Below are 25,764 nucleotides of genomic sequence, written 5' to 3'. Positions count from 1 at the left end.
CCCTGCTGTCAGGCACTGCACCCAGCTCAGGGTACACGTGCCGTCTGGACTCATGGTGGCTCAGCCCTCCTGGGGGGGGGGGGTCCTTAAGACTCGGATGGGAGAAGGCAAGTTTTAGTGCCCCAGCCATCAGGCCATGTGCTCAACTGCTCCGGGTGGAAGCTTCCACTCTGGGGATATCACTGATATGGCCACAGTCAAGCAGTTTGTCAGTGTCTGAAATGGGATGTCTTTGCCTGTTCTGAGGCCTCACATCTGACCCTTGATAACCACCTTGGCATCCAGCCCACTGGCCTCCCTGCCCACATCCTGCCCAAGCGTCGCCAGTACGTGACACAGACTGTCACAGGTCTTTTCAGACAAATCTGTACAGAGGCTGCTGGGCCCCTCTGAAGCAGCCATGGGGACGAGATAGGAGCAGGCACCGGCATTACTGGAGTTTTCCGGCAGTGCCATCTGGCAGGGCAGGACAGCAAGGACGGAGAACTGTCAGATCTGCTTTCTAACTTGGTCACTGCCACTTAGCTGGCTTAGGGCCCAGGAACCTTGGTCTGCTCGCCTGTAAAATGGTGACGATGACACCAACCTCACTGGAGGATGTGCAAAAGTATATGGCAATGAGTGCCACTGTCCCAGGGAGCTGGACACATTAGGGACGACTAAGGCAGGACTGGGGGGAAAGGGTTTTTCCATTCCTGGCTTTTGAGGTGGCTGAATCATAAGAGAGTGCCAGGCACTGTTCTAAGCATTTTACACAGTTTAACTTATTTAATCCTCACAACAACAACGAGACAGGCAGTATTATGCCCATTTTACAGAAGAGGACTCTGAGGCTCAGAGGCTGAGAAACAGGGCGTGCTCCATCAATGGCCGTAAGCTGTTTTTGCTCTCTCTTGGGTGGGAGATAAGAGTCCATTGTTGTGATGTCTTCACTTTGCCATTCGAGAAGTCAGCCAGATTTCTTGAGCCCGGAAGTACATGGCACATTGCTAGGCCCTGGAGGATTCTGCACGAACCAGATAACACCCAGGGAGGCCCAGCCTGGGGGAGAACTACCCGAGGCAACAGGCCCTGTTGTGTGATAAGAGTTTGTAATTGGGGGCAGAGCCCTGGGAAAAGGTGGCTGGTGATTTCTGAAGTCACCCTTCTGCATCTGTCATACTAAGAAGCCACAGTCCCAACAGCCGCTGATCAAAACTTCCCAACATTCACGGATCAACGCTTCTGAGTCCAAAAATCTCTGATTACAACATCCTTCGAAGGAACAGCCTGTGACCCAACCTCGGGGCTTCCAATTTTCTATGATTCAACAGCCAAGTGTGACATGGGAGGGTCCTAAAATACACCCATCACCCAGCGAAGAGGCTCAGCAGCCCCACTCAAGCCCCTGGATCTGGCTGGAAAGGAGCCTGAAGTCGGGATGGGACGCCCGCCGAGAGCTCAAGTGGCCTGATAGTATGTTTCCAATTGTTTTCACAGCAACTGCAGCTTTAGCCCATGTGGATGAGCCTTCCCCAGCCCAGGGCTGTGGCTCAGGCCCGGGCAAGCCTAGGAGGGACAGAGGTGCAAGCCAGGCCTTGCCCTCTGGAACCTTCAGACCAACTGGCCCCAGGTGGTCCAGGCTGGAGGCTGGGTTGGAATGGGGTGGGGGCGCCCAAGTAGTCCAGAGACTTCCAGGGCGGGGGAGGGGCAGGAGGGGTGGCGTCTAGTGTCAAGCTGTTGGCTTGGGAATCTTCCACCTCCTATCCCTGCACGCGGTTTGTTGAGTACATCGCGGAAACAGGGGAAACTGAGCCACAGCCAAGTTCTGGGATCTGGCCAGTGGGGAAGGTAGAGGGGACAAGACCAAAAACCCCACCTGCCAAACCCCAGCCCTGCATTTTCAGAAGCCAGACTGACCCCAGGCCCCGGTGCCCAAGCAACTGGAAAGGCTAGCTTTTCCCTCCACCTGGGCATTCCCCAAGCCCCGCCCCCATTCTAGAACCCACTCCAGGGGTCCTGGCCTGCCTTGGCTAGACTCATAGCCTCCCTGTTGGGAGAGGGGACATGGATCTCCTCTTAAGGCTGGTGCTTTTGATCCCAGACCTCCTGGCTTCATGCCAGGATTCCATGCTCAGGGGGGCTCCAGCACCAGGAGAGGGTGGGGTCTCTTCTCAGCCTCTCCCCACTCTCGCCCCTCCCCCACCAGGGTCTGCCTGACTCTCCCTTTGGGGAGTTGAGGGACAGCCTGGGTCCAGTGAGTGCCCCTACCCACCAGGCCCTGGGCTGGGCACAGAGGACACTGAGATATCTGAGCCCGAGGCCCTGCCCAGGGGACATGCCCAGGTCTGTCCGAGAGCCCGGAACGTGGAAAGAGCCCTGCTGGCCCAGGCACCCTTCACAGCCCGTGCGCCTGTGATGGTTCTTGGACCGAACTGAAATCAACAGCAGAGTGCGGTCAAGGGGCTGCGCAGTTCTCCGCACCCCCCACCCCTTCCCTCTCCCCACCCCCAGGCTCCTGATGCTGAAGGATGCAGGCTTCAGAGTAAGGAGAGCCTACTTTTTCCCCAAGGCTCTCCTTCTTTTAGTAACTAGCATTTATGGAGCACCTACTGTATGCCTAATCCTGTCCTGAGTGAAAGTCCAAAGAAGCAACTGCTCCTGGGTTTGGGATGTGGAGGTAGAGCAGCACCCACATCACTGCCTTACAAGACATAAGGGAAGACTGAGGGAAGTTTGCCAGAAGGTATAAAAGCAGGGGGCTGGGGAACTGCTCCCAGCGGATTCACTGTGGCTGGAGGGCAGTGGGCACCCCCTAGAAGGGGCGACAGGAGCAGGGGTGAGGAGGCTGCAGGAGCAGACAGGGGTCTTTTGTCAACTCTTCAGGATGGGCAGGGCCAGAACAGTGAACCCAGAATTCTAGGGACTTGTCCAAGGGCACAACACATGGGACCCAGGAAACTAAAGCTTCCAGCCAATCGTCCATCAGGGGGGCAGGGGTGGCCCCTAACTCCAGATGGCCAGGAGGTCCTTTGACGAAGGGAGTCCAGGGTGCCTCCTTGGCAGATATGCCAGGACAGGAGAGGGCCGAGCGGCCTGTCCTTGGCCTGTTCCTCCTCAGCCCGAAACCCTCTCTCCCTCTGGAGGGGTGCAAAGGTTATTTATACTCAGCGCTGCGGGCGGGGTGGCCGCGGGCTTACCTGTTCCCGCCACCCACCGGCGCGGGGCGGGGCGCGGCCGGGGAGGAGGGGCCAGGCCACCACCTGTGGCCGGCCGGGCGGCCCGCGGCTCGGACACTCGCGGGGGGACGGGCCGGGGCCCGCGGGGGGCCCGGAAGACCGAGCCGAAGGAGAAGCGAACTTGGCGAGAGGAGTGACCTGGGGGCCGGGGGCGGAGTCGCGGGCCGCGGAGGCGCGGGGAGGAGAGCAGCGCGCGGCGGCGGCCCAGGAAGCGGAGAGCGCCGCCCCCCATCGGGGCGAGAGAGGCGCGGCGGCCAGACCAGGCTGGGCCGGGGGGCTGCCCGGGCCCTCGACCCCCCGTCTCCCGTGACCCCGGAGCCCCCAGCCCGCCCCCAAGATGATGAAGAGGCAGCTGCATCGCATGCGGCAGCTGGCCCAGACGGGCAGTTTGGGACGGTGAGTGTAACCCCCCCTTCCACCAACCAGTCCCCGCTCCAGGACTTGGGTGGGGGGAAGGGCGGAGGGGTGGGAGACGACTGAGCGTGGGGGGGGAGCTGAGGACAGCTGGACAGCCACCCTGTGACCCACCAGAGTCCTGCTCTCTCTTCCTCCCCTCTAAACCTACCCCAACCTCCCAGGCAGAGCTGGAGAGCAGCTGGGCTTTGGGGGAAGGGGTGCCCCCCCCCCACTGTTGATTGAAGGGGAATGCGGGGGCAGAAAGTTCTCTGATCAAGGACCCTGGGTCTTCTCTGTCTCCGGAGCCTCTGAGTGGGCCTCAATTGTTCCCTCTGGACAATGGGGATAGGTAACCCTAAGCATCTCTAGCTGCTGAGAGGGGGAAGGGGGAGGGCAGGTAGGGCCCCAGGCCTTGGGGGAGGGGAGGATCAGGGTCCTGGCCTGGTGGGAGGAGGGGCCTGCCCCTGCCCTGCTGTGTCCCTCTCCCCAGGCCCCCACCAGCCCAGAGGCCTCCTGCTTCTCTGTCTTGCTTCTGCTTTTCCCAGACTCAGGTGGAAACGGCCCCAGGTCTCCTGGTTCCCACCCCCAGCCTCTGAGCTTGTGGAGCTTAGGCCGGAAGTTTGGGGAGCCTCTGAGGGCTCACTGAGAGCCTGCCTTCTCTCCTCCTCTTCCCCCAGAGTTGAAGAGTTCCCCATTCTCTGGGCTCAAGGGAGGGGACTTGTGTTCTAGTCTCACACCCGGCACAGACTCCCCATGGAGCCTGGGCAGTCAGGTCACCTTGCTCTGAGCCTCTGTGTCCCCTCGTGTCCCAGGGCAGAGGCCCAGGGCCTGCCCACAGGCACAGTCCAGAGTCCAGGTGACCGACAGCCCAGGAGCCTGGAGCGTGCACACTTCCCGTTCTTGGGGTGCCTGGGCCGCCTGTCCCCAGGATGCACTGAGGATTTGGGGGGTGGGCAGAAGAGAGAGGCTTTGCCCCTGCATTCCAAGGCTGGGCCCTGGGGTGGCCCCCACCCTGCCCCCTCCTTTGGTTTCGTCTGCCCACTCTCGGGGCACAGCCCTGGGTGGAGGAGGAAAAAGCCATGTGCCCTATTCCCGCCCCCATGGAATGTGCTCCGACTGGGATGAGGCAGATGAGCCACCCAGGACGGGCCCCACCTGGGATGGGCACTGAAAGCAAGTGGGGTCCAGGTGCCCCTGCAGAGAGTGAGGGGTGGGGGAGGCAGGGGGCTCCTAACCTGGGTGGGTCCAGCAGAGGCTCTCTCCCCACCGCAGCACCCCGGAGACTGCTGAGTTCCTGGGTGAGGACCTGCTGCAGGTACGTGCCTGGGCGGGCGGCAGGGGCTGGCAGGTCTGTGCAGGCTGGCTGAGCAGAGGTCCGGGCAGGGAGGCCTGCTGGGGACCCAGATTGAGTCATCCCTGAGCCATTGACCATAGGGTCCCCAGAAGGAGGGAAGAGAAAGATGGTTCCTGCCCTGGAGGGGAAAAGGGCAGTGGGGTGGAGGGCAGCAGCTTCCCGGGCTCCCTAACCCCTGCACCCCTCCCAGGTGGAGCAGCGGCTGGAGCCAGCCAAGCGCGCGGCCCACAACGTCCACAAACGGCTGCAGGCCTGTCTGCAGGGCCAGAGCGGGGCCGACATGGACAAGCGGGTGGTGAGTGGGGTCTTCTCGGGAAGGAGGGGCCCAGCCGGAGACCTGGGTTCTGGGTGATGCCTGGGCTAAGTCAGGTCTCCCCTGTGCTATGGGAAGCAAGTTCAGGGCTGGGGTCTCCCTGCCATTTGGAGCCTCTGGCACCAAGAGGGTAAAGCCTGCTCTGTCCCAGGGCCCCTCATTCGTGCTTCTCCTTCCTGGGGTCTGGTCTTTTCCCCCAACCCCTTCTTGACCCCATCTCCCTCTACACCACCAGTCCCCATGAGCCAAGACGAGGCCTGTGACAGTACCTGAACTTCTCTAATTAGCACCTATAGGGCTGGCTCTCTCCATTGGGGCAGCCCAAGAGGGCTTCCTGGAGGAAGTAACATTTGAGCTGGAGTGTGAATGAGATCAGTCAGGATTTAGTGATTACTGCTATGCTGTTGCTAAGATAAGTTCATGCATCATCTCCCTTAATCCTGGCAACTACCCTAGGAAGCTCCTTTCATTAGCCCCGTTGTACAGATGAGGAAATGGAGGCTTAGAGAGTTAGTGTCTCACCCAAGGTCATGCAGTTAGGAAGTCACAAAGTGGGGATTTGAACCCTGGTCTCTGATCTCAGAGCTAGTGCTCTCTTTAACACTAGGTGGGAAAGCGTGGCCAGATTTTGGGAACCAGCCTACAATTCACTGTGGCCACAGCACTGAGAGGGAGTGAGGGGTGGCGAGCAATGGGGTGCCATGGACAGTTTTGAGCACAGCAGTGGCCACATATGCCCTGGAGCAGGGGAAAGAGCCCCACTCAGAGGCTGGGGTGTGCTCCCAGCTCCTCCATTCTCCCTCCATCTGCCACCTTGGGCAAGCTCCTGTCCCCTCTGCATCCCAGTGACCCAGGCGGTGCTGAGGGTGGGTTGTCCTTCCCTTCCCAATCAAGTGGCTGCTGGGAGAGAGAAAGGGACCCCAGATGGGTGGGGACTTTGTTCACAATCACAAGGAGATGTCACCCCCACCATACCTCGTCACCATCCTGTTTCCGTTCCCCACTGTGACTGTGGCCCTGCTGGGTTCCTGCCTCCCCTGCCTACACCTAGGGGCTTGCCGGGTGCTCAGGCAGGGTGCAGAGGCCGAACAGGCTGGCACAGATACTCAGCTCACAGCTGGCCCCACCTCTCCCTGCAGAAGAAGCTTCCCCTCATGGCTCTGTCCTCCACGATGGCCGAGAGCTTCAAGGAGCTGGACCCCGATTCCAGCATGGGGTGAGCACGGCATGGGGGGCCTGGTTCCGGCATGGGGGATACCAAGAAGGATCTGGACTGGGAGGAGGGCCAGGTCAGCAAGGTGTCTGAGCTGGGGAGGCTCGGGGGTGACTAGGCCAGGGACACTGTTTGGCTCAGTGAAGACAGAGCAGACATAGGAGGGGAAGGAGGTGGTGGGGAGGGGGAGCCCCACCAAGTGTTTCCAGATAGAGTGAAGGGCTCTGGGTCCATCGAGTGCTGTCTCCCACAGGAAGGCCTTGGAGATGAGCTGTGCCATACAGAACCAGCTGGCCTGTACTCTGGCTGAATTTGAGATGACCCTGGAGAGGGATGTCCTGCAGCCGCTCAGCAGGCTGAGTGAGGTGACCCTGGCCCTGCCCCCAGCTCTCCCAGCTCCCAGCTTCTGTGTGCGTCCCCCCAGCCAGCCCACTGAACCCCTCCCCTGCCTGCCCCCAGGAGGAGCTGCCGGTCATCCTCAAGCACAAGAAAAGCTTGCAGAAGCTGGTGTCCGACTGGAACACCCTCAAGAGCAGGTGGGGGCCACAGCTGCTGGGTGGGGTCTGTACCTGCCCAGCCCACAGAGATGGCCCCAGTGCTTCGAGGCCCGTCCCACACTAGGAGTTCCCTGCAGGGCCCGCTGGGTGTGCGGCTTGTGTACTTGGGTGCACGTGTGCACCCCTGATCCATGAGAACACACGTGGGTGCCTCTGTGCACAGTGTGTGCCAGGCTTGTGCTGGGGTGACCCCAAAACCTAGGCGGCCGTAAGCCATCCTCCAAGATCCCTGGACCTGGGTTGCCCACCACCCTCCTCCCTGGACCTGGGCAGCTGTGAGCACCAAGCCCGCCACCAGGGGGGGCCCCCGAGCACTCACGGCTCAGGCTGAGCAGAGACCCAGGGCCACTGGGGCCCCTGTGTCCGCAAGCCCCAGAATCCTGGATGGTCAGGCCTCTGGCCCTGCGGCGGGGCCAGTGACCACCTGGCCTCGGGTTCATCTCCAGGCTCAGCCAGGCAGCCAAGAACTCAGGCAGCGGTCAAGGCCTGGGTGGCGGGCCCGGGAGTTACAGCCACGCTGCCACCGCCAACAAGGTGGAAACGCTGAAGGAGGAGGAGGAGGAGCTGAAGAGGAAGGTGGAGCAGTGCAAGGTGAGGGGCCACTCGGGGTTGCCTGGATGTGCGGGGGTGGAAGGGGTGGGAACCGTCCCATTTCACAGATGAGGAAACTGAAGGTCAGAGGCAACATGACAGAGCTAGGAAGCAGCAGAGCTCGGATTTGAACCCAGGCAGTCAGGCTCCAGGGTCTGAGTCTTAGCCATTACCTCATAGCCTCTTCTGTCTACACCACATACATCACACCTCAGAGGCAGGGTCTTGATCTGCTCCCCAGAGCCTTGTGTGTTTGCTAAGAGAATGAATGAATGAAGAGTGTTTGCTGAGTGAGTGAATGAATGAATGAAGGGTGAATGAGTGAAGGAAGGATATGGGAACACAGATGAGGACTTGAAGCCATGAAAGGTGCTCAAGAAAGACTGTGCTGGAGTGGTACGGGAATCCTGTATTTGATGCATGATTGTTCTGTAAACTCGCAACTTCTCTAGTAAAGAAAAAAAGAAAGTTCTTTGTGAACTGGCCCAAGTAAAAACCTTGGCAGAGAGGAGAGTTGACTGGGACACTCTGTGTACCGGCTGTGTGGCCTTGGGTGAGTCCCCAACCCCTCCAAGCCACAGCTTCCCCCTCTGCCCCCAAGGATGAGTACTTGGCTGACCTGTACCACTTTGCCACCAAGGAGGACACATATGCCAACTACTTCATCCACGTGAGTCCAAGCCACTGGGACCTCCTGTGAGATGGGGGAGGGAGGGCTCTGCTCCTCTGGACCCTGGGGCAGGCTCAGCTTCTCTCCCCCCGCCCCCACCCCGGGGGTCTCCCCTGGTGCCCACAGCTCCTGGAGATTCAGGCCGATTATCATCGCAAATCCCTGAGCTCCCTGGACACAGCCCTGGCTGAGCTGCGGGAGAACCATGGCCGAGCAGGTATGAACACGGGGGACCACCCACTCCTCTGACCCCCTGCCCTGACCGAAGCTTGGACTCACCCTGAGAGGCAGTAGGGAGCCATGGGTGAGTTCTGAGCAGGGGAAGTCTGGATTAGATTTGTGAGGGAGAGATTACTATAGCTGCTGCGTGGAAGATAGAAGGAAGCGGGCAGGGCTGGGGCTGGGAGAACCATTATGGGGCAGAAGGGAGGTGGGGTGGTCATGGAAGTGGACAGATTAAGGAACTGCACTGGATTCATCTCAGGGCCCTGGGCCTCTGATCCGTCTCGTCCCTGCAGATCCCTCCCCTTCGATGGCGGCTGCCCCCTTCTCCAGGGTGTATGGGGTGTCACTGGGAAGCCACCTGCAGGGGCTGGGCCGGGCCATTGCCCTGCCCATTGAGGCCTGCGTCATGATGCTGCTTGCCGAGGGCATGAAGGAAGAGGTGAGGCCCACCGGGGCAGGTGGGGCAGGAGCATGGGGTTCCTCATTCTGTCCCAGAGGCACCCATAATTCCACCTGAGAGCTCGGGCCCCTGGGAGAAGGCACGGCCTGGTATTGCTGAACTGATGAGCCTTCCCACTTGGTGCTGCCCACATGGGCTGGGTACTGTGCTCTAAGCCCTTTGCATTACTTGCCCTGTTAATTATCCCGATAACTCTTGGAAGGAGACCTCATTGGTTTCATTTTACTAGGGGGCACAGAGGCAAAGAGGTAAACATGCCCAGAGCCTCATGGGAAGGTGGCGCTGGAACCAGCAACTCCAAAGTGTGTCTTTGCTACATTCTGGTCCCTAACAGACCCGTGCATCTCCATTACATGAGGGCGTGGGTCCCTCACCTGAGGCTGGACCCTTAGGAGGCCAGAAATACTCAAAGTCAGGCTCAGCCCTCTCTCTAACCCTGCTGAGGCTCCCTCTTCCCCTGCCACTCCCACCCAGCACCAGTCTCCCGAGACTTTTCCCAGCTCCTCCCAGACTTCCCACCCCTGCCTTCTGCTCAGAATCCTAGACCCTGATTGTTGAAGGGCTCCACCGATCCTAGGGTATCCCCCCTGCCCACCAGAGCAATGGGGACACTGAGGCCCAGAGAGGGCCAGCAACTCACCCCGGGCCACACACGAGCCAGAGCCCCCAGTCAGGGGCCCCCCCCCCCCCCCCTCCATGGCCCCCACCTGCTCCCTCTCCCACCAGGGCCTCTTCCGCCTGGCCGCCGGCGCCTCGGTGCTGAAACGCCTCAAGCAGACGATGGCCTCGGACCCCCGCAGCCTGGAGGAGTTCTGCTCTGACCCCCACGCTGTGGCAGGTGCCTGCTCCAAGGAGCCCTGGGATGGGGGGGGCTCCACACAGCTGCCTAAAATGACTAAAATGACCCCCTGGGAGCTGGACTTGAGGTCTGATGTTCCGATGAGGAGACAGGGTTCTTTTCGCAGGGTGGGGGTGTGAGGGGTCCATTTTGAACCCCTTGTATATACATTTTTCTGGCAACAAGATCTCTAGCCTTCATCGTTTTCTCAAAGAAACTATCAGATGTAGACACTTTAGTGTGAACAAGGGCTGGAGGCGCCTTCCCCATGGGGAGAGCTGGGTACTCGGGAATGGGGTGGGAACCCCGGTGTCTGCCTCTGACCTTCTTCCCCCTTTCAGGTGCCCTCAAGTCTTATCTGCGGGAGCTGCCTGAGCCCCTCATGACCTTGACCTCTATGATGATTGGATGAGGGCAGCTAGGTGAGGATGTGGGGGGAGGGGAGGGATGGAGAGGAGGCGGCTGCAGGGGTGCAGCCCTGGGCTTGGCTCACCTGGTCTCTCTTTCTCCCCACCGCCCCGCAGCCTGAAGGAACCAGGGGCCCGGCTGGAGGCCCTCCGAGAGGTGTGCGGCCGCCTGCCCCCCGAGAACCTCAGCAACCTCAGGTGAGCCCCGAGCCTGCCTCCCAGGGCCTCCCTTCTCAGGTGCCTCTCCTGTGGCCAGAGCCCAGCTGGGACTCAGAGGCCCTGGGTTCAAGTACTGGCCCTGCCTCCAGCAGGCTGTGTGCCCGGGGGCAGGCCTTGGTTCCTCCAGGGCTTGGTTCCCCATCTGAAAAGTGGTTGAGGAGTAGGCCAGGACAGGGTACCCCACCTTCTGCCATGTCCACAGCCCTTCTTTTTTATCACTGTCTTAACTATTTGACTTAAACTGACTTGCTCTTTTATTCAAAAAACCTCCTTTCGCCTTGTCCTAAGGAATATTTCTGAGGACACAGCTTCGATGTGTTAGTCATACTTTTTTATACTAGACATTGAAATAAACATATACCTCGAGCCTTTGAAGCCAGACTGCCTGGCTTCAAGACCCATCTCTGCTGCTGTGTGGCTCTGGGCAGGCGACTTAACCTCTCTGAGCCTCACCATCCTCATCTGGGAAACATGGACCATAACTGTCCCTCCCCCAGAGGGTAGCAGGGAGGATTCTCAGCTCAGCTTAGTGCCTGGCACATAGCACTCTGCAGGTCAGCTAATTTAACTTAAACATTTTAAAACCATACTGTCTGGTAGCTTTCCCCTCTTTGGAGACCCCAGACTGAAAAATTCCCAGGCCTCTGGGGCTTTGATGGGCATTCCTGGCCCAAGATGCCCTGACCCTGGCCCCAGCCCTGCTCCCGCCTCCCCAGGTACTTGATGAAGTTCCTGGCCCGGCTGGCCGAGGAGCAGGAGGTGAACAAGATGACACCCAGTAACATTGCCATCGTCCTGGGGCCCAACCTCCTGTGGCCACCTGAGAAAGAAGGGTAAGGGGTCACGGCTGGGGGAAGATGGCGACAGTGGGAGGCAGCCCCCACCCCAACCACCTGCTGCTTGTTTCCCTTGAGCCTCAGTTTTCCCATTCTCAGAGTGGGCTGAGCCGCACCTATTCTCGAGGCTGCCACAAGGAGCAGCCTGAAGAGACCACGGACCACACGGGGCTTTGGAGATAGGCATTCTGGGTAATGGTGGTGTGGGGTGCTTGGCAGCCCCGGGGTGCTGGGAGCCCTGAGATCTAACTCTGCTCCCCACCTCCCATAGATGTGCCTGGAGCCCTCTCTGGCCTCCTTTCCTCATCTGTAAAATGGGGGAGAAATTATACAAGCTTCCAGGGTTTTGCTCTGGGGATTACATGAGATAATGGTTGAGGAAGTGTTCTGTAAACTGTGAAGTGCTGTGATATGTGAGAGGTCATAATTATTCACTTGGCCATGGATGGCAAGAAGAGTCCATCTGTGTGCTGAGTGCATGTAATTGGTAGGGGCTGCTTAGAGCCAAGATCTATGAGGAGAAGGACTCATGATTGGCTAGTGATGTCTGACATCGGAGAATGAAGGGGAAAATTTGGTGTGTGAGCAACATATTTGCCACCAACTAGTTATTTTGACTTGTTTTTGAGAACAGGGACTCTGACACATCCTTGTGTCCCCACTGCCCAGCCTAGGGCCAGCCAAAGTTGAGGTGACTGAGAGTTTGCTAAATGGATGACCCCTTTTCTCTCCCTTTTTGTTCCAGGGACCAAGCCCAGCTAGATGCAGCCTCAGTGTCTTCCATCCAGGTGGTGGGTGTGGTCGAGGCTCTGATACAGAACACAGACACCCTCTTCCCTGAAGGTAAAGCTCCTGCCTTTGGAACTGCACCCCTTGGTGCTCTCCAACTGCCCATCGCGGGGCCCCCCACACCCAGCCTCAGTTCCTGGCAGCCCTGCAAACTCACCAGGAGGCCTGGAGGAAATTGCTTCTCCACTCTGAGCCTCAGGTTCTCATCTGTAAAATGGGGATGCTCCTGCCTGCTTCGTGTGATTGTGAGGCTCACGTGAGAGCGGGAAGGCTGCACACAGTCTGAAGCATTCCAGGGGGCAGGGAAAGTAGCCCTGAGATGGGCTGCGGCAGGGATGCTGGCAAAGGCTCTGAAAGTCAAGACACATTCCTTTCCTTCTCCAGATATCAACTTCAACGTGTCAGGCCTGTTCTCAGCCCTCGTCCCCCAGGACAAGGTCAGTGACAGGCCAGCCTCTGAGGAACTGCCCACTGTTGCCATGCCCACTCCAGCTGCCACTCTGGCTCTGGCCCCAGCCCCGGCCCCAGCCTCAGTAGCGACCAAGGAAAGGTGAGGACTGTGGGCTATGAATGGGTCCTACCCTGACCCCAGAGATGCCCAGCCTGAGGGCTTCCATGAGCATCTGGGGGAATGCAATGATTGGTATTTTCTCCCAAAGACCAGGTTTCCCAGTTTGCGTGGCTGGGGTGGAGCCTTGGAGGTGATGTTCTCTCCATCCTCTGATTTTCTCCCTCATTTACTGAATGGCTATTTGCTGAGCCCCTACTATGAGCTGGGTGCTCCTTTAGGCCCTGGGGACTTAGGGAAATAGGGAGGTTATCATTTCGGAATTTGTAAAGACCTTCTAGTCTTCTTTGATCCTTTTTTCTGGAAGGGTCATTTAGGACTGTACATTCTCTGTACCAAACAAGTTTTGTTCAGTTCACACCATCACCCAAACCACGAATTTTCTCCAATGGGCAATACAGATAAATGCTGCGCTTCGAGCTGGCTTCCCAGGGGGACGGTGCGAGATAGATAATAAACAAGGATACTGACAGATGCATAACAATGTCAGCTCGTCTCAGTTTCCCAGTACCACAAACTGGGAGGCTTAGAACAACAGAAATTCTTTATCAGTTCTGGAGGCCAGAAGTCCCAAATGAAGGGGTAGGCAGGGCCAGGTTCCATCTGAAACTTGCTGGGGAGGATCTCTCCTGGCCTGTTTCTAGAACCTGGTGCTTTGCCAGCCATCCTGGGCGTTCCTTGGCTTGCAGCTTCAGCACTTCAGAGACTTGAACATCTCTTTTTGGGGGAGACAACTCCACCTTAACAGTGATGAGTGCTCTAAAGGAAAATAGAGCAGGGGAGGAGATAAAGTGGGAAGCTACTTTAGCTGAGGAGATGACAATGGAGCAGGGGCCTGGAGAAAGTGTGGAACAAGCCACGGGACCCCGTCTACTTCCCAGCTGCTCTCTGGCCTCCTGTGGCCAGGACACCCCTTAAGGGTCACATGGAAGCCAAGAGCCAAGGGCAGGGGGGAGGCCCTGCTTTCTACCTTGCACCCCGGCGTTACCTACCAGGCAGGTGGGGTACCCTCCCCATCCTGTGGGTCCATGGGAGCCGCTACGGAGTCATATGGCAGCCAGGAGCTCAGCAGACACAAAACTCTGGCCAGTGCCAGAAGGATCTTCCCAGGGATGCCTGGCTGGGGACCGGTTTGAAGCACAGCCTCAGGGCGATGGCAAACAAGTCCTGGAAGGGGCTGAACCCCACCTGGTAGCCAGGAGTCTCCCAGGGGAGACTCCAGGGAGATGACCAAGCCTGACCCTGACCCTCACCTTCCCTCAGCAGGACAGAGTCTGAGGCACCCCCCAGACCAGCCTCCCCCAAGATCAACCGGAACCCCTCAGAGACAGCCGCCCCGACGGAGGACATAGCTCGGAGGAGTGAGTTGGCTATGTTGGGTGGGGAGGGGACAGAGGGTGGACAGAGGGAGGTGCTGGGCCATCCCAGGTCATCCCGTGTTTCCAGCCATGTTTCCAGGGGAGGCAGAGATCCAGGTAGTTAAAAATTCTGGTTGCACTTCCCTTGCTTTCTTGGCTGTGGGAGCTTGGACAGGCTTCAGCTGTCTGAGCCTCAGTTGCCTCCTGTGTTATGGGAAAAATAACTGCTCTTACCTTGTGGGGCTGTTTGGGGAATTAGGTGATGAGGAAGGGGAGTGTCTGGCTCAGCCCAGCACAGAGTAAATGCCTGATAAAGGTGAACCATCGACACATTAAGGCCCCTGCAGCCCATCCCTCAAGAAGCCCAGAGAAGCAGGAGGAGGGAACCTTCCGAGGGCATTGAAGGAGGTAGTGTTGGGAAGGAATCTGAGGCTTCCTTCTAAGTCTGTCGCCCTCACCTACTCACCTGGCTCAAAGCCAGATAGGTGAGAAGCCAAGGGTTCAGGCGGGACATCTTCACCAGGGTGACGAAGCACAGGCAGGAGGCCCACCCAGCCTCTTCTGGGCTGGCCCCTGGAAGCACTGGAGTTTGGGGCCTGGGTGTACAGCATAGAGCTGGAGAAGGCAGAGCAGCTGCGGATGCTGCTGGGCCAGCAGGAGCCGGGCAGGTCACCCAGGGATCCCTTCCTGGAGGCAGGGGGCTTCTAGCCATGTTTCTGGAAGATGGGCAAGGAGGGCTATTCACTCACCTGAGCGGGTCCTCGCCCATGTCACCAAGGAGGAAACTGAGGCCTCGGGGCCAGGTGAGGTGCCCCAAACCCACAGTGGGTTGCAGGCAGAGCTTGGACAGAGCCCCTCAGCTGTGGAGTGGGATGTTTGAGAGCTGGGCGGGGTAGTTCTGGTGGGCTTCTTGGAGGAGGTGAGCAAGACCCAGTGTCACCGGGGGAGGCAGGTTTCACTTATTCAACAAGTACGGACTGAACACTGCTCAGTGCCCAACACCGGGCTAGGCAGAGCCCCGAAGCTGCCCTCACTTAGTCACGTCCTAGTGGGGGGCAGTAATCAAGTCAAATACAAATTGACAAGATAATTTCAGAGGATAACAAGTCCCATGAAGAAACTCAAACTGGAGAGTGTGACAGAGGCGCTGGGATGTAGGGGGAGAAGGGACATGCCTGGAGGGATACCTGATCCGTGAGGAGCCAGCTGCAGGAACAGCGGTCCCAGCAGGAGGAACGGCCGAGAGCAAGCTCCCAGGGTGGGATCAAGCTCGGTGGATTTTCCACAGCAGTGTGGATGCTGACTTTCCGCCCTCTCCCTCCTCCACAGCCAAGCGCCCAGCGCCAGCCCGGCCCACCATGCCACCCCTCCAGGTCCCCAGCACCCGCTCCTCGCCTCCAGCCCCACTCCCGCCCCCTGGCTCTGGCAGCTCCGTGACCCCCCAGGCTCTGCCCCGCCGCCTGGTGGGCAGCAGTCTCCGGGCCCCCACAGTGCCGCCCCCGTTGCCCCCCACGCTCCCCCAGCCTGCCCGACGCCAAAGCCGCCGTTCGCCAGCCTCTCCAGGGCCAGCCTCCCCGGGGCCAGCCTCCCCCAGCCCGAGAGTTTTGAGCACGTCTGCTCAGATGGACCCCGGGGACGCCACCGAGGAGGGAGGGGCCCCTGCCCCAGCCAGCCCCCCGCAGCCCTGGCCCAGAAGCCTTCCCTCAGAGACTGACTGAGGGGGCAGCTCCTGCTTGACTAGCCCGCAGCTCTCCCTCCCTCCCTCCCCACCTTGTACTCCTGGGACATGGCCCTCACATCTCCCAAGGGCTGGGGGCCTCCGGCTTTTGCCCCCAAGTGCCTCGGTGCCCAATGGGCTGGGCCCCAAAGGAGGACTCAGGACAGTCTCCCCACTTCCAGACCTTTTCCTCTTCCACCCTGGGCTTGGGGGCCCCACATCCGACTCCCCACCCTCTGGCAGGGTCCCAGGGGAGCTGCCAGAAGGAAGGAGAGGCTTGCCTGCTCCTACAGGACATTTATTTTTCTCTTGCCGATGTCTTTTTTGTAAGGCTGATAAATAAATTATTTTTGGACAAAACCGGAACAGCTGCCCAAATGATAGTATTATTTTCTGTCCTTGAAATAAATAAGCCACTTTCATAAAGGGGAAACACTTATGTATTCTTTGCCTCCTTTCTTCCTGTCTGAAAAAACAACAGGCAACGTTTTTAGCAGTCACCATACGCTGTACGCTGTGCTTTTATACGCATCATTTCCATTTAATTTTCTCCCAGGAGGCAGATGCATTACCTCTTTTTACAGGTGAGGAAACTGAGGCTCAGGAGGAAGTGACCTGCCAAGGTGACCTGGCAAATGAGGCACGGAACTGGGATTAGGACCCAGGTCTAATGCCAAAGCCGAGGCTTGCGCCTCACATCCGGCAACTCGTAACCTCTCGTTGCCCCAGTTCCTCATCTAGGAAACGGTATCACAATTTCCACCTGACAAGTGCTGTTTTGAGGACTAAAAGAGACACCCCATGTAAAAACCAAGGCACCACCCTAGGCATACAGAAGCAAACAATAAATGTTGGCTGCTGTTGGTGCTGTTTGTCCCACCCTGCAGTGTTCCCAGAGGAGGCAGGGAAGGAACCTTCCCTGAGAGCTGCTCTGAGCCAGACCCTGGGCTAGGCTCCTGACTCAGCCCTGTACCCCAAAAGCCCTGCACCCTGCCTGACAGACAGGCAGGAGAACTGACAATTAGAATCAAGTGTCATGGCACTGGGAGCCCAGGAGCAGGACATGTAGCCTAGCCCAGACTGCTCTGTGTGTGTGTGTGTGTGTGTGTGTGTGTGTGTGTGTGTGTGTGTGTGTGTGTGTGTGTGTGTGTGAAATGTAGTCAAGGAAGGCTTCCTGGAGGAGGTGATATCTAAGGGGAGTCTTTCAGGAGCTGGCAGGTCAAGGGAAAGGGAAGACTGTGAAAAGTTCAAGGGAAGACCATACCAAGCCAAGGAGACCACCTATCCAAGCGCCAGGAGCAAAAGGCTTGGGACACTGAGGAATAGAAAGCTAAAGCATCAAAGGCTGGGTGACTGTGACTTCCCTGGCCTCTGATGCTCCAGTTGCTCCTGGAGGTCAGTCGGGTCTTCAGAGCTTTCTCTGGGGTTGATGTACACCTTTGGAATTGTGTAGCCACAATTCATCCTTCATTCCTGCACTTTAAACCATTGGCTCTGAAAGGTCTCAAGACTTGCAAACTGCCACCAGATCAGAAGCCAGGCCAGCCAATCACCACCCTGGGCAACTGGCTCCTTCCCTCCCGTGGTGCTCCTGTGACAGCCTCCCTCTTGCCCAGTGCTTGCCCTCCCTGACCTGACAGTAGAATCCTTGGGTATTCAAGAAACAAACACACTTGCCCAGGCCCCACCCAAAACAATCAAATCCGAATTTCTGAACTGCAGCCACGCACCAATATTTTCAAAAAAATTTTCTTTCAAAAGTCATCCAACTGTATATATAAGAACAGCATGTAAATCATACTGCACAAGCCAGGATGGAGAATCGCTCGTCTCGTATGAGTCCCAGCGCCCCAGCTGACACCAGGTGCCTCTGGCCCCACCAAACCTACAAGCTTCTCAGGCTTTGGCTCAGAACTGGAGCGTACACGTCTCCGAAAGCAAGATTTGACCCAAAGATGACACCCCCTTAGCATCCGCTTTCCTCCTAGCAAGCTGCTCTCTGGAGCTTTGGATTGGCTGGGGGACGCGGGGCATCCGCAGCTCCTTATTGGTTAAGAAGAGCGCACATCTCCTAGCCTCCCTCCCTCTGAGAGGTTAGTCGAGATCCTTGAAGCCTCGCTCCAATCCGAGACGCTCGTCCCCATTGGCCGCGGGCCGGGCCGTGTTCCCGCCCCCGGGCCCACCCAGCTCGCCGATTGGCAGCCTCGAGCAGCGGGCGAGCGCGCCGTGCGTGGCGCGGGCGTGCGAGTGGCCAGCTGGCTGCATGGCGTCCTGCGAGCGGCTGCGCGGCGCGGCCGTGCGGGACGTGCTGGGCCGGGCGCAGGGGGTCCTGTTCGACTGCGACGGGGTGCTGTGGAACGGCGAGTGCGCCGTGCCGGGCGCCCCGGAGCTGCTGGAGCGGCTGGCGCGGGCCGGGAAGGCGACGCTGTTCGTCAGCAACAACAGCCGGCGCGCGCGGCCCGAGCTGGCTCTCCGCTTCGCGCGCCTCGGCTTTGGGGGGCTGCGCGCCGAGCAGCTCTTCAGCTCCGCGCTCTGCGCCGCGCGCCTGCTGCGCCAGCGCCTGCCCGGGTCGCCCGAGGCGCCGGGCGCCGTGTTCGTGCTGGGCGGCGAGGGGCTGCGCGCCGAGCTGCGCGCCGCGGGGCTGCGCGTGCTGGGGGACCCCGGCGAGGACCAGGACGCGGGAGGCGGCGCGGCCCCGCGTGTGTGCGCCGTGCTCGTGGGCTACGACGAGCACTTCTCCTTCTCCAAGCTAAGCGAGGCGTGCGCGCACCTGCGCGACCCCGACTGCCTGCTCGTGGCCACCGACCGCGACCCCTGGCACCCGCTCAGCGACGGGAGCCGGACCCCGGGTGAGCCGCCGGGCCGGCGAGGAAACGGGGTGCGGGGAGGGGGCGTCTTGTGCTTTCATCTCCGCACCTGGAGCGGGGCGGGATGGGGGGAGACGGGCAGGGAGGGGGAGGCTCCCCACCCAGGGAGAGCCCCTCGCGCTTTCCAGTAATTCTTGCAGCCACCGCCTTGCGAGGGGCGGCGGTGGGTTCCCCGTTTGACAGATGAGGAAACCGAGGCCCACCGGGGCTTAGGGAGTGGCTGGTGGAATCCGGAGCTCCCCACTTCCAACCCTGGCCTTCCTGAACCGACCTCAAGGGCCCCTGTCATTGTGCCGACCCGCCATCGAAGTGGAGTTAGAGGGTTGGGGCCGTAGCCTGGAAGGATCGTCCCGGTAGGAGGGTTGGAGCGCCGTTCCCGGAGGCAGGATGGAGTCAAGTGCGTGGGGAATGCGGAAGGTGGAGTGCGACCTGGGTTCGAGTTCCAATTCCGGGTCTGCAATCTTAAATTACATAACCTCCTCAAGCACCTCTGCCCTGGGAGTAAAATGGGAATACTACTAACCTTACCGGTTCCACCTGAGGGAGAATGATCAGACTTAGTGCAGTATGACGATGAGATGGTCTGGAGCTGAGAAGATCCGGGAGGGCTGCCTGGAGGATGCTTCTTGCAGGGCAAAGAGCTAGGGGCGGACCCTGGGACCAGGACTTGGTAGAATCAGTATCAGGCTGATACAGTTCTAGGTTAGTCCTACCCTTGCTGTGGACCTACTTCCTGTGTGACCACCTCAGCCTCAGTTTCCCCATAATCCTGCCTGTCCTAGACCATGCTAGGAAAAGTGGGTTTTCCTTGGAGGCCTCAAAGCTCAGGTTAAGGCTGTGGGTTAGAAGCCCCCTGAGGCTCAGGAAGGGTGGGGGTGAGGAGCTGGGGAGACTTGCCAGCACTTGCCAGCACCTGCCTCCTGGGTGAACCCAGCCCCCACCACCAGGCCCTGCTGGTCATTCCCACAGCCTAGAGGGGGAGGCAGAGGCTTAACAAATCCAGCAGTGCCGCGACATTTATGCACAAAGGATGCAGCTTTGAAACAGCATGGTATAAAAATAATAAAGACCCCTGTTAGGCATAAAATCTGAAATAATGCATGTCTTCCCCCTACACCCTGCCCCTCATGAGCCATCTAAATTGTGTGTTTACCTCATTGCCATGTGGCAGCCACTTGAGCTGTCTTCGGGATACGCCACCAGCATGCCAGGCCACAGCCTTGGATTGCAGGATGCTGAGACAAGACAATTAAGGGGTGATCTTGAGGGGCAGAGTCATGTTCATAGACTGCTCTGCTAGAATGCTGGGTCCCAGGTCGGGGACCTGCACTGGGTTCCCTGCTCCATCCCCAGTGCCTGGCCTGTAGTAGTTGGGCCTCAGTAAATAGTAGCTGAATGAAGGAAGCAGGAATAAATGAATGTCCTGGTGGGAAAATAAAGAGCTGACTGAGCTGGAGCTGTTTTTGAGCTCAGGGATACACTTTGGGGGGACTCAGCCCAGCCCTTCCCATCTTGGAAAGAATCTGTAACCAAAGGGGCAAATGACTTTTCTTCCCTACCCAGTTCTTAAGAAAACAAGCAGGCGAGTTCTAGGTCAGATGTCAGGGAGAACTTCCCAGTGGGATTGCTCAGGGCTGCCTGGAAGCCTGAGTCCTGGCCCAGCTCTGCCCTGCTCCTGTGACACTGGCAAAGTCCCTCCTCCCCGTCTGGGGGCCGCAGGGCTGAGGATTCTTGCCCTCTGTGCTTGCTTGGCTCTTCTGGCTTTGGCTTGACTAAGCAGGATGTTGCTACCAAGGTAAGGGAAACAGAGGCTGCGGGTGGAGGGGCTACAGTCTACCACCGGTAAATGTTTAATAACCCAGGCAGCCGTGCTTTGTGCCATTTGTCATTTTCTGTGGTGTGAATATTGCCCCACAGCCAATTTCAAGCTGCTTAGGTGGTCACTGGGCATGGGTTTGGGAAGAGCTATGCAGTAGCCCACCATTAGATAGTGTTTCCACCATAGGGATGTATCCTCAAGAGCAGAGACAAGAGTAAAATGTGGTAAAATAATTAGGAAGTGATGGATTTTGAGAATTTATTACCTTTGTGTTTTTTAATTCAGTTTTGTTGAGCTGTATTCACATACCCTACAGTCGTCCACAGTGTACAATCCGTTGTTCACAGTACCGTCATATAAGTTGTACATTCATCACCAAAATAAATTTTTGAACATTTTCATTACTCCAAAAAAAAAAAAAAAAGAATAAAAATACAAGGACACCCAAAACATCCCATTGCCCCTATTATTTAATTTTTATTTCCATTTTTCTACTCATCTGTCCATATACTGGATAAAGGGAGTGTGAGCCACAAGGTTTTCACAATTGCATAGTCACACCATGTAAGCTACATAGTTACACAACCTTCTTCAAAAATCAAGGCTCCTGGGTTGCAGTTCAACAGTTTCAGGTATTTCTTTCTAGCTATTCCAATACACTAAAAACTAAAAAGGGATGTCTATATAACACATAAGTATAACCTCCAGAATGATCTCTTGACTCTGAAATCTCTCAGCCACTGAAACTTATTTCATTTCTCTTCCTCCTTCTGGTCGGGAAGACTTTCTCAGTCCCATGATGCCGGGTCCAGGTTCATCCCCTGGGAGTCATGCCCCGTGTAGGGGGGAGGGCAGTGAGTTTACCAGCCAAGTGGGCTTAGAGAGAGAGGCCACACCTTAGCAACAGAAGAGGTTCTCTGGGGATGACTCTTAGGCACAATTATAAGTAGGCTTAGCCTCTCCTGTGCAGCTTCAGAAGGGCAAGCCCCAAGATCAAGGGTTTGGCCTTCTAAATTGGTAGTCCCCAATGCTTGTGAGAATAGCAGTAATTCCCCAGGTAGGGAAGTTTAATATTTCCACATTTTCCCCCAGTCCCTCAGAGGGGCTTTGCAAATACATATTCTCTGCCCAAATTACGTTGGGATGTATCAAGGTTTCACACTAACCTGTACAAACCAACTAGATCTCACTCCCTATTTCAAGTTCCATGTATTTACGGTGTTTGAGTAAACTGACCGAACAAGTTAAATTATCTGGTGTGCTACAGAAAATACAGATTTTGCACCAAATAAACATACCTTCCTTTGGTCTCACACAAAATTTGAAGGTTTAAAACATAGTCAATATTGTCCTTTACCCATTAGTCTGACTTGCCTTGGTCCTAACCATATCCACTTTATTCATATCTCTAATTGAATTCTGAACTCTTTTTCAGCTTTTTTAACAGTTGCTGTTTGGGATAATACTGACATGATAGCCACCAAACTCTAGCTCTGAGTCTCAGGTATCACAAAGATACTCAAAGTTTTAGGGACAGACCAGGTTATATACCAAGAGCTCAGCATCTCAGAATTGAGAGAGAACCATTACAACTCAGGAATAGATGTGACTGCTCTAAGAGCTTACAATTTAGGAACCTTTACAAGAAGAATTCCCCTGATAACTTGTTCTCTAAGATTCAATGCACATTATAGTTAGTCCATACTAGTGAGGCATTATAATGTTTGTCTTCATTTCTGGCTTATTTCACTCAAAATGTTGTGCTCAAGATCCATCCACCTAGCTGCATGACTCACAACCTTTGTTTTTAAAATGATTATTTGAATTGTAAAAGTTGAGATAAGTTGATTTCTAAAGGTAGCTTAACAACCATCTGCCAAAATTCAGCATTCCTGAGCAGGTAAAAGCCAGGCCAGCATGCAGCCTCCCTGAATGCAAATCCTTTTATAGCCGTGTAATAAGCTGGGCAGCTCTGGGCAAGTTACTTAATGTCAGTGAGCCTCAGCTTTCTCATCTGTAAGATGGACTTCCCCGAGCATCCAGCACAGCCCCAAGCCCTTGGAATGTGCTTCGTAAGTGGTGATTATCATCGTCATCATTTGTCCAGAGACATTAGCTGATGTGAAGACAGAATGTTCTGGCACAAAGACATGCCTGTGAGACAGGTACAGTGGACTCATTGTGGGACGCGGCATGATATTGGGCTGGGTGTCAGGACTATTTTCCTAAACAGTCGTCCTATTGTTGGATACTTGGGCGCATTCCATGATTTTGCTTATTACAGTTCCTGCAGCCACGAACGTCTCCAAGCCTGTAGCTTTTGGTCTCCAGTTTGAATTCTTTCCTTGTGAGCCCTTTCTCAGCTGATGCTGCTTGGATTGGAGGTGTGAACATTTCTGTGCCCTGCTGTGTTCCAGAAGGGCTGTGCCGATTTCCAGCGCCAGGAGCACACATTCCTGTAGAACAACCACAACTTCAGTTTATAAACTGCTTTTCCGTTTCCAAAGCACTTGCCCCTTGCAAGGCAGGAGCCCTTTTGCAGCGAGTCCAGGGAGACTCAGAGAGGTCAAGTGGCTTGTCCAAAGGCACACAGCTGCCAGAGTAATGTAGTGACCATCAGGCAGGACTGACTGAGCCAGGCCCTGTTCTGAGTGCTTGCTCTGCCGTGGCTCATTCAGTCCTTGCAGCAACTGCATGAGATGCTTGCCCTGTTAGAGAAAGGGAAGCAGCCCGGGGAGGCCTGCCCGAAGGTTCTAGAGGTGGAGTCTGAATGCAGACATCTGGTTTTGGGGCCTCTACTCCTAATGACTACAGTGAGACTTGGAAGCAAGGCTTTTGACTCATCTCAGAGTCTAATTTTACCCTGGCGGCAAGCCTGCTCCCCGGAGTCCCAGTTTCGGGGTCTGGATGCCTCCCTGCCACCCCCCACCCCACCCCCACTGACCGGGTCCCCCTTCTCCTTACAGGCACGGGGAGCCTGGCCGCTGCGGTGGAGATTGCCTCGGGACGCCAGGCCCTGGTGGCGGGCAAGCCCAGCCCCTACATGTTTGAGTGCATCACGGAGCACTTCAGCGTGGACCCCACCCGCATGCTCATGGTGGGCGACCGCCTGGAGACCGACATCCTCTTCGGCCACCGCTGCAGCATGACCACCGTGCTCACGCTCACGGGCGTCTCCCGCCTAGAGGAGGCCCAGGCATACCTGGCAGCCGGCCAGCACGACCTCGTGCCCCATTACTACGTGGAGAGCATCGCAGACTTGATGGAGGGGTTGGAGGACTGAGCCCGCCTGCCCCGCAACTGCAGCCCCACCCTGCACTCCGTCCCTGATCCCCGGGGGTGGAGGTTATGGGTTGTGAGCTGCATTAAGCACCACTGGCTCCCTGGCCCCAGTTTCTGCACCCTGGGAGGGTGGGGGCTGGAAGCCAGGAAAGATTATCAGGCCCTCTCACCCCTTCCCAGCAGTGGCTGGACACTCTGCTATCCCAGAACCCGTTCCCTGGCCTGTTTACCCTGGCCTGACCTACCCAGGTGGCCTTATTTGCCACCCTGTCACCTCCCATCCTTGAAATCTGGGCCTTGGAGCCAACCGAAGAGTTCCCTCCAACCTGAGCCCTTAATCCCCTGCCCCCTCACAGGTAGAGCTTTACCTGCCCCTCAGGTCCTGACCCTTGGGTTCCTGTTGACCAATCAGAGGTCTAGGTTACCCATTGTCCTGAGCTGAGTGGGCCAATCAGAAGGCTAAGTGATAATGACTCATCGATGTTGGGTCCTGGATGGGCCAGTTGGTGACCTGAGTAACAATCAGGTCACCAAGTAAAGATGACCCATTGGTCTCCCAGATCCTGAATAGACTGACTTGGAAGCCTGGGAGCCAGTGGCCTCTTGACAATCGGTCTGGACAGACCAGCCAGGGGACCAGATTCCAGTAGCTTGATAAGGGTTCAAGTTCTGAAGATACCATCTTCCACGCAGACTGGGATCCGGTGGCCTCGAGCCTCGCCCGTCCTGATCATGGACTGGCCAGCATTGCTGCTGGTCACAGTTTGGGGGGTGGGGGCTTTTATGCCCCTCCCTGTGCTGTCAGTGTTCCCCGTGTCACTTCTCCCCCATGCGCATCCCCAGTTATTTATTTATTGTGTGCCCATGGCGGTGGGGGCAGGGGCTGGGTCTTCCCCACCACCTCTACCTCGCTCTACCCCACCCTCCTGGACTTAATAAAGTAACAGTGGGACTGTCTGTGTTGTACTCTTTGTTTCCAGGGCTGGAGGAGGATCCCCCGCCGCACTCAGCCTACTCACCCCAGAAATGGCCTGCTGCAGACTTCCCCTTCCCGGTTTTCTGTGTGTTCTCTGTGCAGTGATTCAGTAGTACTTTGTATGTCATTGAACCTCTATACACCGTTCTGTCAGTCCTTCCAAAAACCAGGCAAGTTTGTACTACTCATCCCATTTTACAGCTTTAGAGGCGGAGATCACAAATGTGATGTCACTTATGCAAGGTCACACAGCTGCAAGGTGTGATCACCCTAGCAGGATTTGAACTTGCGTTGGCTGCAGACATCTCTTTATAGGGACTGAGGGTGAGAATGAGGTCACCCACCAGGGAGCCCTCTTGGAGACATCAATCCCACCTGGCATGCTAGGATACCTGCTCTGCTGCCCCAGCCTCTCCAGGTGGCAGCCACCTGATTTGCTCAGGGCTGCCAGTGCTCCGTGCAGGGTAGGGACTCAGCTATGAGCTGGCGGAGGGGCAGGCCAGAGAGGCCTGGAAAAGCTGAGCAGGGAGATGCTGTGACTACCCCAGGTATGATGGGTACTGATTTACTCCGTGAGTTTGGGGAAACCACTTCCTGTTCTGCCCTGGGCTCCTTGTTTGTAAGGTGAGGGGCGGGGCTTGGAGGTCTGGTACCGCCCTCCAGGGTGATTCTTGGGAGAGGAAGTGTGTGACAAGAGTCTGGCTGGTGGGACTTCAGCTGGGTCATGAAATTGGAGCAAATTTGTACTCGTGGAGACTTCTAGTTATGACAGAAACAGCTCAACTTGGCTGAGGCATAAGGAGGTTTATTGGCTGTGCCTTTGAGGCAGCCCGCTGCCTTCCAGGCATAGCCTCTCAGCTCGGCTACTCCGGTGGACAGCTGTTTCCTCTTACTCCACCAACACCCTGGGGCAGGCCCCCATTGGCCTGGCTGGGGTCCCATGCCTATCTGGGCACCTGGCCCCAGGGGATGGAACACAGCTATTGGCCAGTCTGGGTCCCCTACCCCCATCATCCCTTCCAGACTTCTCAGACCTAACAGCCACTCCCCCCACCTTCCTTCTTGCTGCCAGAATCCTCATTTCCTTCAGT

At 57.0% G+C, this 25,764-nt stretch overlaps 1 protein-coding gene across 1 annotated transcript; it reads left to right on the top strand.

Annotated features, from left to right (window-relative positions):
- Positions 1 to 3,373: 3,373 nt before the first annotated feature.
- Positions 3,374 to 24,654, top strand: SH3BP1 (SH3 domain binding protein 1). Its single transcript, XM_037846187.1, is given in 19 exon segments — positions 3,374 to 3,614; positions 4,887 to 4,929; positions 5,159 to 5,263; positions 6,421 to 6,497; positions 6,748 to 6,859; positions 6,954 to 7,030; positions 7,498 to 7,642; positions 8,244 to 8,312; positions 8,439 to 8,529; positions 8,831 to 8,976; positions 9,724 to 9,835; positions 10,177 to 10,221; positions 10,224 to 10,257; positions 10,360 to 10,440; positions 11,178 to 11,294; positions 12,043 to 12,140; positions 12,471 to 12,636; positions 13,921 to 14,015; positions 23,382 to 24,654. Coding segments are annotated over 19 exon segments (1,989 nt in total). The 5' UTR covers positions 3,374 to 3,555; the 3' UTR covers positions 23,699 to 24,654.
- Positions 24,655 to 25,764: the final 1,110 nt, after the last annotated feature.

Source organism: Choloepus didactylus, chromosome 8 (genome assembly GCF_015220235.1).
Source record: "Choloepus didactylus isolate mChoDid1 chromosome 8, mChoDid1.pri, whole genome shotgun sequence".
Lineage (NCBI taxonomy): Eukaryota > Metazoa > Chordata > Mammalia > Pilosa > Megalonychidae > Choloepus > Choloepus didactylus.
Note: the sequence above shows the minus strand (reverse complement) of the source record. Positions and strands in the feature narration are given on the sequence as shown.